The sequence below is a fragment of the Nicotiana tomentosiformis genome, chromosome 8 (assembly GCF_000390325.3).
Source record: "Nicotiana tomentosiformis chromosome 8, ASM39032v3, whole genome shotgun sequence".
Lineage (NCBI taxonomy): Eukaryota > Viridiplantae > Streptophyta > Magnoliopsida > Solanales > Solanaceae > Nicotiana > Nicotiana tomentosiformis.
Genome location: NC_090819.1, coordinates 16,414,795 through 16,431,502, shown reverse-complemented (window position 1 = coordinate 16,431,502; position 16,708 = coordinate 16,414,795). Strand labels below are relative to the sequence as shown.

General features: G+C 40.2%; 2 protein-coding genes across 2 annotated transcripts; both read right to left on the bottom strand.

Moving 5' to 3' along the window:
* Positions 1-315: 315 nt before the first annotated feature.
* On the bottom strand, positions 316-768 carry LOC138897115 (uncharacterized). Its single transcript, XM_070183072.1, has one exon. The coding sequence runs from the start codon at positions 766-768 to the stop codon at positions 316-318; it is 453 nt and encodes a 150-aa protein (XP_070039173.1).
* A 619-nt stretch (positions 769-1,387) lies between these two features.
* On the bottom strand, positions 1,388-1,837 carry LOC138897114 (uncharacterized). The gene has a single exon (XM_070183071.1). The coding sequence runs from the start codon at positions 1,835-1,837 to the stop codon at positions 1,388-1,390; it is 450 nt and encodes a 149-aa protein (XP_070039172.1).
* Between the last annotated feature and the right edge of the window lie 14,871 nt (positions 1,838-16,708).

Genomic DNA, 16,708 nt, shown 5'->3' with positions numbered 1-16,708 from the left:
ATCTGAAGCACGAATCTTCAACTGATGATACCCAGATCTCAAGTCGATCTTAGAGAACACCCTGGCACCCTGCAACTGGTCAAACAAATTATCAATACATGGAAACGGGTAATTGTTCCTAATGGTAACTTTGTTCAACTGGCGGTAATCAATGCACATCCACATAGTTCCATCCTTCTTCTTCACGAACAACACCGGTGCACCCCAAAGCGACACAGTTGGTCTGGCCAACCCCTTTGCTAGCAACTCCTCAAGTTGTTCCTTCAACTCCTTCAACTCTTTCGGAGCCATGCGGTACGATGGAATAGAGATAAGCTAGGTACCTGAAGCCAAATAAATAGAGAAATCGATATCACGATCTGGTGGCATGCCTGGTAGATCAAAAGGAAACACATCGGAGAACTCCTGCACCACAGGTACTGAATCAATCATCGGATTCTCTGCATCAGTATCCCAAACATAAGCTAGATAAGCCAAAAAACCCTTCTCGACCATATATCGAGCCTTAAGGAAAGAGATAACCCAACTAAATGCACTGACAGATGAACCCTTCCACTTCAATCTAGGCAACTCTGGTATCGCCAAGGTAATAGTCTTGGAATGGCAATCAAGGACGGCATGATATGGAGACAACCGGTCCATGCCCAGGATGACCTCAAAGTCAGTCATATCGAGCAACATAAAATCCTCTCTAGTCTCATAACCACAGAAAGTCATGATACAAGACCGGTAAATCCGATCCACAACAATAGAATCACCTACTGGCATGGATACATATATAGGAGTACCCTAGGACTCGCGAGGAACACCCAGAAAATGAGCAAACAGAGATGAAACATATGAATACGTAGACCCTGGATCAAATAATACTGTAGCATCCCTACCACATACAGAAATAATACATGTGATCACGGCATCTGAGGCTACTACATTTGGTCTGGCTGGAAAGGCATAGAACCTAGCTGGAATTCCTGCCTGGCTTCCACCTCTAGGATGGACCCTACCCACCTGCCCTCTACTCTGGGTAGCTGTACAGCTAGTGCAGCAACTGATGCGATAATCATGGGCTGATAGTCCTGCTACTCAGCCTTACCCCGAAGTCTGGGACAAAATCTCTTCACGTGGTCAAGATCCCCGCACTCGAAACAACCCTCAGAACGGTGGACTACTGACTTGAAGTCTAACCCTGATGGCCTGAATACCCTCAGGAGGAATCCTGAATAGCTGGCGGGCAGTAAGTACTCTCTGGAATGGCACTAAAATAGGGCCGTGCTTGATCACTCCGAGCAGGCGGTGGTGCTGACTGCATGGGCCTGCTAGGCTGAGCCCTCATGAACTGACCTGTGCCCCCAGGTGGGGCATCACTGAATCCTCCAAACTACTGGGGTCACTTGTCCCTCTGTGCAAACTCTCCACTGCGGTTGCGAATACGCTCGATCCTCTGAGCTATATCCACAACCTGAAGAAAAGAAGTCACTGTCTCTGCCTTTCGGGCCATAGGTACCTGAATCTCAGGGTGCAGACCTACAATGAACCTCCGCACTCTCTTTGCATCTATGGGGAGTATAATAGTTGCATGGCAAGACAAGTCACTGAATCTCACCTCATAGTTGGTGACAGACATATGACCCTGACGGAGTCGCTCAAACTGACCTCGAAGCTCCTCTCTCTCAAAAGATGGTATATACTTCTCTAAGAAAAGATGTGTAAACTGATCCCAAGTCAATGGAGGTAAACCCGCTGGCCTGCTACGAAGATAAGCATGCCACCATCTATGGGCCTTGCCCTTAAACTGAAAAGTGGTGAAGTCCACCCCGTTGGACTCCAATATCCCCATGTTCTGGAGCCTATCCTTGCACCGGTCAATGAAATCCTGGGGGTCCTTTGACCTCTCACCCCAAAAGGTAGGGGGAAGCCTAGTCCATCTCTCCAACCGCTTTTGCTTATCATTGATCACAACTGGTACAACCTATGGCATAGCCGCTGCAATGGCCTGGGCTCCGCCCGCAAGTAGTGGCGGTAACAACGTGCCTTGGAGCCTGAGCGGTAGGGGTCTGTGCTCCCCCTCCCGCCTGAGATGTGGCAGGGTCTGCTGGAAATAAACTAGCCTACGTCATAGAGTCCATGAGCCACAGCATACGGCCCATGCCCTTCTGGAATCCCGGTGCAGTCAGGAAATCTGTTAGGGCTGGCAAAGCTGCAGGCGCCTCATCCTGCTCCTCAACAACAAGATCCTCCACTGGATCCACATGCGGTACAATAGGAGTAACCCTAGGGTTCCTCGTCCTCTGACTGGAGCTGGAGCCCTCCCCCGGCCTCTGCCTCGGCCTCTAGCAATGGAAGGAGCAGCCCCTCGACCGCCTGGTACATCTACCGCGCGCGTTCTCACCATCTGTGAGAGATCAATAGAAAGACACTTAATATAATACAACTGCAATATAGAAGATGAAGAAAGAGAAGTTTCCTAACACCCTATATCCTCTCGAAGATAAGCATAGACGTCTCTGCACCGATCCACAAGACTTTACTAGGCCTGCTCATGACTCGTGAGACCCATGTGAACCTAAAGCTCTGATACCAAGCTGTCACGACCCAATTCCGTACTAGGTCGAGACTGCACCTAATGCTGCTGTTAGGCAAGTCCACAAGTGAAACTTCTATTTACTTATCGAGTTTTAACATATTTTTAATTATACTAAATTTCATGCAACTGTGATAAGTCCTTTTAAACCAAAATATCAACATAATAAGTACATACTCTACGGTGATAGAAATGACAAGTATAGCAGTACATAAGTGTTACCAATCCCCAAAACCCGGTGTCACAAGTATATGAGCAATTTAGAGAATATACAAAACTACTAAAACTACTGTCCGAAAGTAATAGACAGGAAAAGTAAATAAGATGGAAGGAGACTCTGGTGCTATGGATCGTAGCAAGGCAAGAAGCTCACCCATAAGTCTCCGTGGATGATCGGCTACGTGCCAGCATAACCACTGGTGGAACCTGTCTCAGTACTTGCACATCAGTGTAGAAGTGTAGCGTGAGTACGGAAAACAACGCGTACCCAGTAAGTATCTAGTCTAACCTCGAAGAAGTAGTGACGAGGGGTCAACTTGACACTTACTAGAGGTCAATAATAATAATAATATAAGTGCATAAAGTAGACATGGTGAGCATACAACATGTATGAATGAAACAAATAAAAGCAACTACAATAAGTACAACAGGAGTCCGTATCACATCACCAACATCTCATAACTGGCCATGAAGGCACTAACTCAATTACCCAAACTAGAACCCGTTTCGATTATTAAGCACGAAGTTACCGAGGCGAGCGACCCGATCCCATAAGAATAGTGGTACTCAGTACTGCCGAGGCGAACGACCCGATACCATAAGAGTAGTGTTACCATCATAATACCAAGGCGAACGGCCTGATCCTATAAGAGTGGTGTTATTATACTGTCGAGGCGAATGACCCGATCTCATTAGAGTAGAGAAGTTTACCTCGCTCGCGGAAGTAATTGTGAGGTGAGAAGACATGGATTTTTCATAGTTATTAAGTATTCCTCAATTTTCAAAAAAATAAGAAGGCTAAATTTATAATTGCAACTTTAAATCCCAAGTCTCAGCTCTATTCAAGACAGTTAATACACATGATGAACATAACAGTATAATTAAAAGCATGATGTGGATCTAAGTCTACCCGGACATATCATGGAATATAGCTACACACGGATTTTCGTCACCTCGTGCGTACGTAGCTCCCCACACAAGTGATACATAACAAGATACACATAAGGGGATGAGTTCTCTCTTAAAAGGTTAGGCAAGAGACTTACCTCATTCCTAAGTGTCACGCCCCAATCCTGAAGAGGCGTGGCCGGCACCTGGTGCCATACTCGACCCGAATATACCACTCTATAACTGTGAACTCTGAAGGGGTAACCCTTAAGTTAGGCTGATGAGGCCATATTCTGAATCATCTGAAAATAACGTCTACAACTAGCAATACCAAACTAAACATCTACATAGGGCGGGTAAAGCCACAATACTGATATAAATAATATACATGACTCGTCTACAAGCCTCTAGGGATAACTGAGCTGTATCATGGTCGGGACAGAAACTCGACCTTCCCATCAAACCTCTATATATAAAATGGACTCCAAGGTATAGACTTGGTAACTCCGAGGAAGTGGAGCTTACCACCAAGCTGATGTTTGACTTTCTCTACTGGGAAGGTCTATCCAGCTGTCTATCAGTACCTGCAGACATGAAATACAGCGTCCCCAGCAAAAGGTACGTCAGTACGAAATAATGTACCGAGTATGTAAGGCAACTGAATAACTAAAAGCTGAAACTGAACTGATAATATAATAACTGAAAGTACCTGGGAGTCAAATATAATTTGAAAATATGCTTACATGCTGATACTGACTCATCTCTCTCAATATAGTAAGTAAAGTAGCTGTCCGGCCCTATAAGGCTCGGTATGTGTACCTGCTCTGCCGTAGTAGGCTTGCTCATAGTGCTCGGACATACTAAGTTCTGTATCTCGGCCATTCTAGGCCCGCTCATAGGTGCTCGGCCACAGTAGGCTCGGTATATAACTTACCATCTAATTAGAGGTTGCCCAATAGGGGCCTGCCCATCGATTATAGCTCGATGGTGGTGAAAATATTGTAATACTGTATATATATAGACTCTCTGCTCTCTTGACTGCAAGAAGACAAAACTAAACTAAATATGAAGTCCTGATAAGGGAGAATACTGCAGCTTATGAGACTAGGATAATGTACATAAATTCAGGAATAAGAACTTCTCTTTATGCATCGTTATCAAACGCATGTAGTTACGTGATCATGCCAAAATGAAGGAAAGGTTTAGCCTTGATATACCTTAACTCCGTTGAGTCCTTAATAACTTCCAAGAAATTCTTCAAACAACTAAACCCAATATACCACAGCATAAGGAGATTCCAAATCAATGCTGAGTAAAGGCTAAGTCCGCAACTTAAACTAGTAGCTCATTTACGTAAATTTGGGCAGCATTTCCCCTGTAAAAAGGCCCTCCTCCAATACCATATACCAACAACAACAAGAACACAACAATAAAAACATGTATGCATCATTTTCCAACCTTATCTCCATCACCATATACCACAAAACAGCCCACACACCCTAACCACTTCATACATAAAACGACAACCAAAGTAGTGCCAAACAACCTAAAAATGTAATGACGAACGACCAGCCCACCATTCCGTCATTACGTAGTGTTTCCCCTCAACGTTTCTCCTCCAAAACTCCATAAACATTAGCACAAGAGGCCAACATGAGTGGACTACAAAACAGTCCACTAAAAGTGAAATAAATCGAACTCACGGCTTTGGATCACCGTTCCGTGAGTTCTAACTATTAGGAAACGAATTTATCAACCTTCCTTGAAATTTAAAAGATAAAATACTGAAAGTAGGCATTTTCTAAACTATGAAGTACCTTCCAAAACTCAAACTACAAAGAAAAAGAGAGGCGATACAGCGATACTTACGTCGTAGGGATCGTTCTAATGTTATCGCTTATTGATTTTGAAACCGGGATGTTAATCTTCTTTAGAACCCTTGTAGAGAGCTTAAGGGTAAGATTTTGGGGGTTCTCTGGTAGTGTTCTATGAAAAATTAATAGAAAGACGATTTAAAACCCTATATATATCAACTTTTGAAAAGTCAAAGAGATGCTAGCTTGGCACCCTAGCATTGGCCCTTCTTCCGACTCTTATCCCATTTTATCCGTATGTCATATGAATGAACGGTCAAGAGAGTTAGAAAATATATTCCAAGACCTTCAATTTCGTATATAATATGTCCCAAAAAGACCTCATATAACACATGAAATGTATTGCACAAAAAGTTTTGGTGACACACCTACTTGTCACCTATGCAGTCTGCGCAGTCTTGCAAAACTGCAAATATCTCTCTACTCCTATGTCGTATCGATGAACGGTTCAATACGTTAGAAACTAGATTCGTAGATCTTAAATTTTGTAGGTAGATCATTCCCCAATTCCAAGTATATTGGGAGAAAAGCTCAGCTACATTTGACCTAAGGTTCAACACATTTATGAATGTAACTTATGATGACCTTTTCCAACTTTTGTTCCACAACTCGCTTGACTTCAAATCATAACACACGTCTATTATACGACTAAAATAACTCATAACATAATCTCCTTATAATTTTAAGCACCATATTCTCACCCCAAAAGTACATATTATAATATTCCCAACTTGTTGACTTTCGACGAAACTCGTTTTCTTCAATTCGTTTAGCTTCTAAGCCTTCCAACCCTCTTGGTACTTGCTATTAATGATCTTAAATATTTGTAACCTCCATGGTAACATGATTAATTTACTTTATGTACTTTCAAATATGATCTCATTTTTGAGCTTACATCAGTTGACTTAAGATATACTCTTATATACGAAAACATGGGGTGTAACATTATTCCCCCCTTTGGAACATTCGTCCTCGAATGTTGGCTGATGCTCTTATCAGTCTCATAATCCATAGCTGTTACAAATATTTTAATACTTTCCTTTCCATCTAGGCAACTGTTCTATGAATAAATCCGAAGGCTAGGGCATTCCACCCTTTAGGCCTCTTTCTCACACCATGACTTGTTGTCAGTATTCTTCCAATCTCGTAACTATTGTGACCTTCTGTCATGCAACCTGTACGACTTTGTTATTGTATGTGCACCTATGCGACTCTTTTGTCCCTTTTCCTCCAGTTTTTAGCCAATCTCTAGTCCTCACTTTGGGAACATATACATAACTATGACAAGTTGTTCCTCCCGGTATATATAGGTGTACTGAAGTTCTTCGCTCGGTACTTTGTTGAACTTACGACTGTTGCTATATCTTGTTTCGTAGCCTTGTATATTTATCCTTATGGCTTTACTATATCTAGGTAGGTTATACTATACCATAACACTTACTTCGGTTTATTAATACCAAGGTTTGCTACCCAACTCTAGGTTACTCTCTCGCTGCTTATCCTATATGTATAAATCTAAGTCCTTTAGTTCATCCTCATTACTGTTCATCTTAAGAATGACAGCCTATTCTCATATCATACATTGGAACTTTTTTCCGACTATTGTTGATTCACCTTAATGTTGATCTATAATCTACCTCTGACAACTTGAAACCTCTTACGTAATACATTGTTACTAGGGCTCACGTCTCATAGGAGAATATCTGAAATTTTTTTCCTGATACACCTAGGGACGATACTATACTTCAATAACCATATTTTATCGCATCCCAACGTGATTCATCTTATGGGAGTATTCTAATCTCATGCAATTAATGAAATCCCTTCTTTTTGAATAATTACTCAATCGAAAGCCTAAATGTCATCATTTTAACATTTATCAAAATTACACCCTTATTCTACTACCATGGACAACATTCCCTCTTTTCTAAATGCTCCTAGTCTTAAACTCCTCCGAGTTCATTCAAGGTGTACTGAGTTTTTTTTTATAACTTACGAAAACCATCAGCTCTGTTGTTTTGATATGTTTAATCACGAGGGCTTACCTATTCTCGTCACCTTCTCACTTAAATTTTCTTATCCTTACTCCCGTCTACCTAAAACCTTGTCTCTCTACCATACTTTAGCTTGCGACCGACACATATCTATTTATACTACTCGCAACCTTCCTTTAACTTGATAGCACCACAAATTTCCTTAATGTTATTCTGGAACCTCAAGCGAGACATCACATAGTCTCTAACTCTTCTACACTCTCTTAGCTAGACCTTTCGGTACCTAGAAACCATAGGCTAGAAGATATGCCATTGACGACACAACTATTATTTGTGGATACTAAATCACAGTGCTTTAACCCTCTATTTGAAGTCTGGACTATTCACAACCTTCTGCACTTGAATATCCTGTACCTTCTTCACCTTTAAATCTAGAATCGTATTTTCTGTCTCTTTCATAACTACCATTCAACATAGGTGGAATTCACATCCACAACTTGAAGTTGTACAATAATACTTGCACCTCTGGTGCATAAATAATCCAGCGGGAGCTTCATACTTACTCTTTATAAGGCTGGTACTTTTCTAACTAGCTTTATCATAGAGCCATTATAGAATATGATTGTTGTACTATCTCTCTTGTACCTCTGATATGAAGAATAATTTTATAGTGTTTTGAATCACGATTTCTATATTTAGCTGGGTCTAATAATAAGGCTCCTAATTCACTTAGCCGATGTAACTCTTTAGTTTCCTCTTCTCTCTCAGCCTTTAAGTAGGCTTAAGATATCTTCCTATCTGCGGCTCAGGGTATTAGTTATTACTTTCACCTTTGGTGGACGCTATGGAACATCCATAATATAATCTTCTAACAATTGAAGCCTTTGTCTGTGAGGTGGACTCAATTCTTTATTTTAACTTATACTGGAGTCTTCTATAGCTGTAGGAATGTCAACATATATGCTGCATGGATAATACTCCGAAATCTTAAGTGCGTTCATAATGTAACTAATTCTAGGTCATTGATCGAATAATTCCTTTCGCACCTTCTCAGCTTTCTTTAAAAAATAAGCATTTACTTTTCTTGGTCCTTCTGCCACTTGTTATATGAGTACTTGGCTTAGCTTAGTGCCCACACCTATTGGAATTTCATGCAACTCATATGATCTCGAATATTACCTTTTTTTCCCGTTCATTAGCCACGATAGGTGCCACTTTCTTATGGAGTGTATAGAATGTTGTAGTGAGACTGTTGTTATAAGATCATTTCCTTTTTAGGTCACTATGCTTAGCTTGAAGCCTTCTTCCTTATTTTCTCAGCTAGTCTTTCGTTTCCGTGCTTAAGGAAGATCCTCTGACTCTTGTAAAGCTGCGAGCTTATTACATTGTATACCCCACGGAATTTCTTATGTTCTTACTCGCCTATCATTATCCTTAGTTACTTACCTCCACGCCCTTGTGCTCATAGGGTTGCTTCTGAATTGAAATTTTGATTGTCTCCCTAGTGGCACTCTCTTTTATTTCTGTAACACTTATACTGTACCTTCTACTACCCCAACTCCTATCTGAATATTTCTCAAGGATTACGATGTCGTATCTGCGAGACTGAATTTCCTATGCCGGGTTTCACTACGTTTATCTTGCATGATCTACTGATTTATCTGAGACCTCTTGTCTAGCCATAACTAAGCTCTTCCCAGTCTATGCTCATATTTATATTCTGCGTAACCTCTCTTGGGTTATGTCTTTTGTCTTAACTTACCTTTTGCACTGGCTCCTAATGTATCAAATGTTCATTCGCACTTATTTATCAATAACATCTGGTGTGAGAACCGTTACTGCTTTCTCCCGACATCGTGCTTGAATAATGTTCTGGAGTCGTAACATATCTATAGGATCTGAATAAATGCAATCATTCATTTCGCCTTTTTACCGCATTCTTTCTTTACTATTCCATAGTTACTTGAACTACATAACTCCGACTTACTACCATATCACACCTTCTTCCCCTCTTTAGGGGAGTACTGACATTTAATGCTATGAAGATTTACCTATATATGGTTTACCTCTTCATCTTTGGCGTCTTTTCACGTCTTCACTGACTCTTACTCGCCTTGCGGTAACCCTTCTCTACCAAGGATAACTGAATTCCTTATGCACGAGAGTGATACCTAGTGTAACTGGCATACTTAGACCCTTAAGCTTAACTTTGCTCAAAGTTTTTGCTTTGGCGGAGCATCTTCCTGAATGACCTTTAAAGGTTATTCTTCTGTTGTCCATTTTATTATTGCTGGAATGCGATCTTTGAAATTCTCTTGATGTCGACTATTATCACATCATTCGCTCCCTAATTGATGTTCAGTTTATCTTGTTCACTAGCCCATGCTGATTTCTATTACTCCGGGGGTCTAAATTTTTGTTCTGGTAATCACGTTGGACTCACCAACTCATTTCTCGAATGAGGATATGAATACTGATAATATTCACTAACTGGGTACCTCGTACCCTTCTCTACCTTTCTTTTTTTACTTATTGAAACTTGTATCTACCTTTTGATTTTCTCGTTTCTTTTTACCATATGGGTGGATAAATATTCATGCCTTAGGGATCCTTACCAGGAAGCTTACATATCTTAGTACACACATGATCTGCTGAAGACCTCACATTTACTCATCGTAAGCATGATGCAAAATCGAGTTCTTCTGCCTCAACTCTTCTACAGCCACATTCAATCTCTTACCAACTGTCTTTCTGGATGTAGGTATCGTTGTATTACGAATAAAATAAAAGTTAGGAGTTTGAATCTTACAACTGAGCTCTACCACATGATCTAGACTAAGAAGAAATAGTGACAGTCTTAAATGCCATGTAGTCTCCTGCTTATAAGTGTGATGCACAACACACCCATAAACAAGACTCTACTAGACACGGCTTGTAGACTCCCTAGGATAGAACTGCTCTGATACCAAGTTTGTCACGCCCCAAACCTGAAAAGGCGTGGCCGACACTCAGTTTCATACTCGGTCCGAGCGTACCACTCTGTAACTGTGAACTCTGGTGGCATAACCCTCAATTTAGGCCGATGAGGCCATATTCTAAATCATCTGAAAATAATGTCTACAACTAGAAATACCAAACTAAACATCTACATAGGGCTGGTAAAGCCACAATACTGATATAAAAAATGTACATGACTCGTCTACAAGCCTCTAGGGATAACTAAGTTGTATCATGGCCGGGACATGGCCTCGACCTACCCATCAAACCTCTATATATAAAATAGACTCCAAGGTATAGACTTGGTAACTCCGAAAAAAGTGAAGCTTACCGACCAAGCTGATATTTGACTTTGTCTACTGGGAAGGTCTATCCAGCTGTCTATCAGTACCTGCAGCCATGAAATGCAGCGTCCCCAGCAAAAGGGACATCGGTACAAAATAATATACCGAGTATGTAAGGTAACAGATTAACTGAAAGCTAAAACTGAACTGATAATATAATAACTGAAAGTACCTGGGAGTCAAATATAATTTGAAAATATGCTTACCTTCTGATACTGACTCATCTCTCTCAATATATAAGTAAAATAGCTGTCCGGCGCTATAAGGCTCGGTATGTGTAACTGCTCTACCTTAGTAGGCTCGCTCATAGGCGCTCGGCCATACTAGGCTTTGTATCTTAGCCATTCTGGGCTCGCTCATAAGCGCTCGACCATAGTAGGCTCGGTATATAACTTACCATCTGATCAGAGGTTGCCTAATAGGGGCCTGCCCATCGATTATAGCTCGATGGTGGTGAAAATACTGTAATATTGTATATATATATTTATAGACTCTCTGCTCTCTTGGCTGAAAAAAGACAAAACTAAACTGAATATGAAGTCCTGATAATGGAGAATATTGCAGCTTATGAGACTAGGATAATGTACATAAATTTAGGAATAAGAACTTCTCTTTATGCATCGTTATCAAACGCATGTAGTTACGGGATCATGCCAAAATGAAGGAAATGTTTAGCCTTAACATACCTTAACTCTGTTGAGTCCATAATAACTTCCAAGCAATTCTTCAAACAACTCAACCCAATCTACCACAGCATAAGGAGATTCAAAATCAGTGTTGAGTAAAGGCTAAGTCCGCAACTTAAACTAGTAGCTCGTTTACGTAAATTTGGGCAGCATCTCCCCTATAACAAGGCCCTGCTCCAATATCATATAACAACAACAACAAGAACACAAAAATAAAAATATGTATGAATCATTTTCCAACCTTATCTCCATCACCATATACCACAAAACAGCCCACACACCCTAACCACTTCATACATAAAACGACAATCAAAGTAGTGCCAAACAACCTAAAAATGTAACGACGAACGATCATCCCACCATTCCGTCATTATGTAGTGTTTCCCCACACATTTTCTCCTACAAAACTCCATTAAGCATCAGCACAAGAGGCCAACACGAGTGGACTATAAAACAGTCCACTAAAAGTAAAATAAATTGAACTCACGATTTCCGATCACTGTCCCGGGAGTTCTAACTATTAGAAAACGAATTTATCAACTTTACTTGAAATTTAAAAGCTTAAATAGAGAAAGTAGGCATTTTCTTAACTATGAAGTACCTTCCAAAACTCAAACTACAAAGAAAAAGAGAGGCGATACAACGATACTTATGTCGTAGGGATCGTTCTAATGTTATCGCTTCTTAATTTCGTACCCGGGATATTAATCTTCTTTGGAACCATTGTAGAGAGCTTGAAGGTAAGTTTTTGGGGGTTCTCTGGTCGTGTTCTATGAAAAATGAATAGAAAGACGATTTAAAACCCTATATATATATATATATATATATATATATATATATATATATATATATATCAACTTTTGAAAAGTCAAAGAGGTGATAGCTTGGCACCCTAGCATTAGCCCTTCTTCCGACGCTTATATCATTTTATTCGTATATTGTATGAATGAATGGTTAAGAGCGTTAGAAACTACAATCCAAGACCTTCAATTTGGTATATAATATGTCCCAAAAGACCTCATATAACACACGAAATGTATTGCTTAAAAAGCTTTAGTGACACACATACTTCTCACCTATGCAGTCTGGCAGTTTCGCGAAACTGCAAATATCTCTCTACTCCTATGTTGTATCGACGAATGGTTTAATGCGTTAGAAACTAGATTCGTACGACATCCTACAGAGGAAAATTTGGTCAGTGACAAGTGGGTATCAAAGCCCTAGTGTTGCGACCAAACACACTCACGCAAGTATACGCGGTCGTCAAGTAATAAAGTGACTAAAAGTCGGATGTCGAACCCACGAGGACTTATGATTAACTATTAACTAACTTAGCCTATCTTAATTATCTAAACAAGAATTAAATCTAAAAATATTTTATTCTAACTAATTAAATAAGAAAAATATAAATAATAAACTTTGAACAGAGAAAGAGCAGATTTTTATGATATCAATGTAATGAAAAACGATCTAGGGTTATGGGCTATCTAACAATCCTATTGTATTCTTCAATTGAATTGACCGACTAATTTATCTAGCTTATTGGTTGACAGGGTTAATATTGCTCATAAGAATCTGTCGAGTTCTTACTCGCCTATTCAAGCTAACCTAACGCCTATATGTCTATGGAGTTAGAATCAACAAGAACGCATTTATAATTCCTGTAAATCAACCAAGCAAGGCAATTAGGTATATGTCTATCCTAACCACGAATCCGTTCCCCGATGCCCGAGTTCAAGAACTTGCCCTACTCAATCCTATATGCAATATAGAATTCCCACTTTCGAGTTCAATTCTAGATTCGTAGATAATATTCAATTGGTGATCAAGCAATTAAATAATTAAGTGCAAGATTGAATAAATAAACTAATATGATAAATCAAGAAGTCAAAATCAATATCCGAATAACAATAGTCATGAAAGAACCACAACCCTAGAACGTGAAGTTTAGCTCCACATAGACATGGTAGCCAAACAACAAATCATACAAAGAAACATAAAAATTACTAAGTTTGGTAGGAGAAAGATGAAACTTGATGAATTCCGGCCTCCACAGCTTTGTCGTGGCTTTTTCCCCCTTCCCAATATGTTAGATAACCTAAAAGAGGCGTTTTTGGCTTATATATTGCGTACAAAAGTCGTGGGCCAAAGCTCTCCTATTCCTAGTCCAAATCGGCTTCAGGGATTGATGCTAAGGTGGATGCGACGCATCCACCTTGTCCTCCATTTCAATTTTTGCTTCTGCGAAGGTGGATGCGACGCATCCACCTTGTCCTCTATTTCTCAGCTTGCATGCGATGGTGGACGCGACGCATCCAGCTTCACTTCTACTTCCCAGTTTCGCACGCGATGGCGGACGCGATGGCACAACTTCACTGCTAAGGTTGCATGCAGGATGATGTTTTCCTAGGTTGGATGCGACGCATCCAACCCTTCTTCCTCTAGCTAAACCACCTTTTCTTCATATTTTGCACTCCGAACACCTTAAATCGTCACACATAACTTAATTAGTCATCAAACCAATAATTACACCATGTTGGGTGTTTTAAAGATTAAATAACATCAAAAAGTGGTTAAAGCATGGGCAAAGTAACATCAACACATATCGAAATATGCCAAACATCACTACCCCACACTTAAACCTTTGTTCGTCCTCGAACAAACCATCCTATAGTAGACGAAACAAAATTAAACTCTTATCATTCAAAGCACACTGCACCTATGACCGTGGTTATTTGCTACAATTAGGCTCTAGACTATGCATCAACACACTTCCCTTTTCTTAGGCCCTTCTTTAAACATATTCGAACAAAGACAACATGCTCACAACAATCCTAACCTCAAAAACCGACTCAATGTCACAATGCACTCATGGCTTGAACAACCAACATCATAGAGAAGTCTAATAACGTTACCTATCCCTCGTGAAACCATGTGCCCTCACAACAAAAGCAGAGAGAGTAAAATCAATCCACACATTCGAATCTCATGCTCACAAAGAAAATCGCTCACTCTCACAAAAGAAGTCGCATGCATGTAGTTGGTACCATAGGCTTGCCCTTAATGTAAATCTCTACTAATGTAAGCTCGCTCGATCTAAAATCAATTAGGACTTTTTCATGGTTGTAATGTGGGCTAAGGGACGGGTAGGATATATTTTAGGAATAGTGACTCAACCTCCTAAGCACTTTAACACATCATCAAATAACTTAAGCGCAAATTCTTCAACACCACTTCAATTTCACAAATAATATCACCCCAACAATATTTCCTCTTTCTTTAAGCACTACTTTAATTCATACCCACTAGCAAGAACAAGACAACAATTTATTCATTTATATTTTTCTTTCTTTCAATTTCCGCTAGTGGTGTATTATTTTACAAAATAAGTGCACCCTTCTTTCTTTCATTGGTTCCACTCAAAAGTCACCCCACACTTAGTCCCTTCTTACTTCTTTTAGCGCTCATCTAACACTTAAAGTGCTTTAAGAGGTAAAAGGATCAAAACAATGTCAATTAAGAATAAAAAGGGTATAGGCTTGTAATGTGGGTACCAAATAAAAGGTCTACAGGCTCAAAAGGGTTAACTAGGGATAGATTTTATTTGTGATAAGCAATAAGCTCAAAAAGATCAAAGAAAGCCTAAAATCATTTTTCAAACCGAGCATCACCTAAAATTTCGCTTCAACTCACATACCGGGCAAGTTCTAGACACAAGTACACTACATGGACTACACAAAAACCTCACCACACATGGCACATGACTCATTAAGGACGGTTACATTCCGACTCTCAAACAATGCAAGTATTCACGGAGCAACGAGATATTAAGCATTAAGCGCAAAGTGAACACAAGTCAAGAAAATGAGAAATAGGCTGCAACAAAACATGCTATCCGTTTTAACAAGGCATCATCAATAATTTCAGAGTGAGAAGGGAAGATATTACATATGTAAAAGCTTAAATATGCCAGTATCAACCAAGTCAAGGTCACCTAGGTTCATCATTCTTCCTCCTTTTATTCCCTACATTCCTACTCTACTCTAAAAAGAAAACAAAATTACCCGGTTCAAACTACATCCCATGGAAAAGAACCGAGGCACAAAGAAAAACCACAGGGGATTATTACTATCTACAAAGATACTATATATATATATATATATATATATATATATATATTTTTTTTTTTTTTGAATAAATAAACTAATAGATAAACTGATAGTTACTCCATATAGATGAATTTACTGCTATTTTATGCCATTAATCCAGTGAATATATTAGTACATTCATCCATACATCAAACATAAATCACCCCCACCCCACACTTAGGACTGTGCGTTGTCCCCAACGCACACAAACAAGGTAAAGTAGGGTGAGAAGGACTCCCTTAAGTCAAGGTGGAGGGCTCATCCGCGTCTGTGGAGGAGCATCTGCATCCATAGCATTCCTATCATCAACAACTGGTGCTGATTCTGTATCAGGTGTTACAGCGACCTCAATAGGCCTGTTGAGTGGAGCCTCGGTGACTATGGGAGGAACAGGAGTGGATGGTCCGGCAGTGGATGATGCAATCAGCTGGGAGATGTCTGTACCTGCACATTGAACCAGAGCTCTGAGGAGTAATGATATCTCCTTCATCATCGTGGCCTGCTCGGTCTGAACTCGGCTTAGATCCGCACGAGTCTGTCTCAACTCATCCCTGGTGGCACTCAACTCGACACGAGTCGCTATCAGCTCAGCCCTGTTCTCTTGCATATCTGCTTGCATATGCTCAAATAATTGTTGGACGGTGAGCTTAGAAGACCTTCCCTTGTTCGGCTCTAGAACATGAGTGACATCATATGGTCCTGGAGCTTTAGCCTCAATGTCGTCATTCTCCTTGTCCCATAGTACTCCCCTCTCTGTTAAAAAAGCCGTTAGGGTATTAGCAAAGAACAGCCTCCACTTGTAATTCATCCTGGTTCGCTGCATTTGATCATGCATGATGGCTCCGAAGTTGAGTGGTATCCCCTCTAATAAAGCATATAATACGAGTGCGCGGTAACGAGGGACATCAGTTTTATGTTGGCATGGCAGCAGTCGGTTACAAATGAAATTTAGAGCCACACGTGCTAACGCACTCATG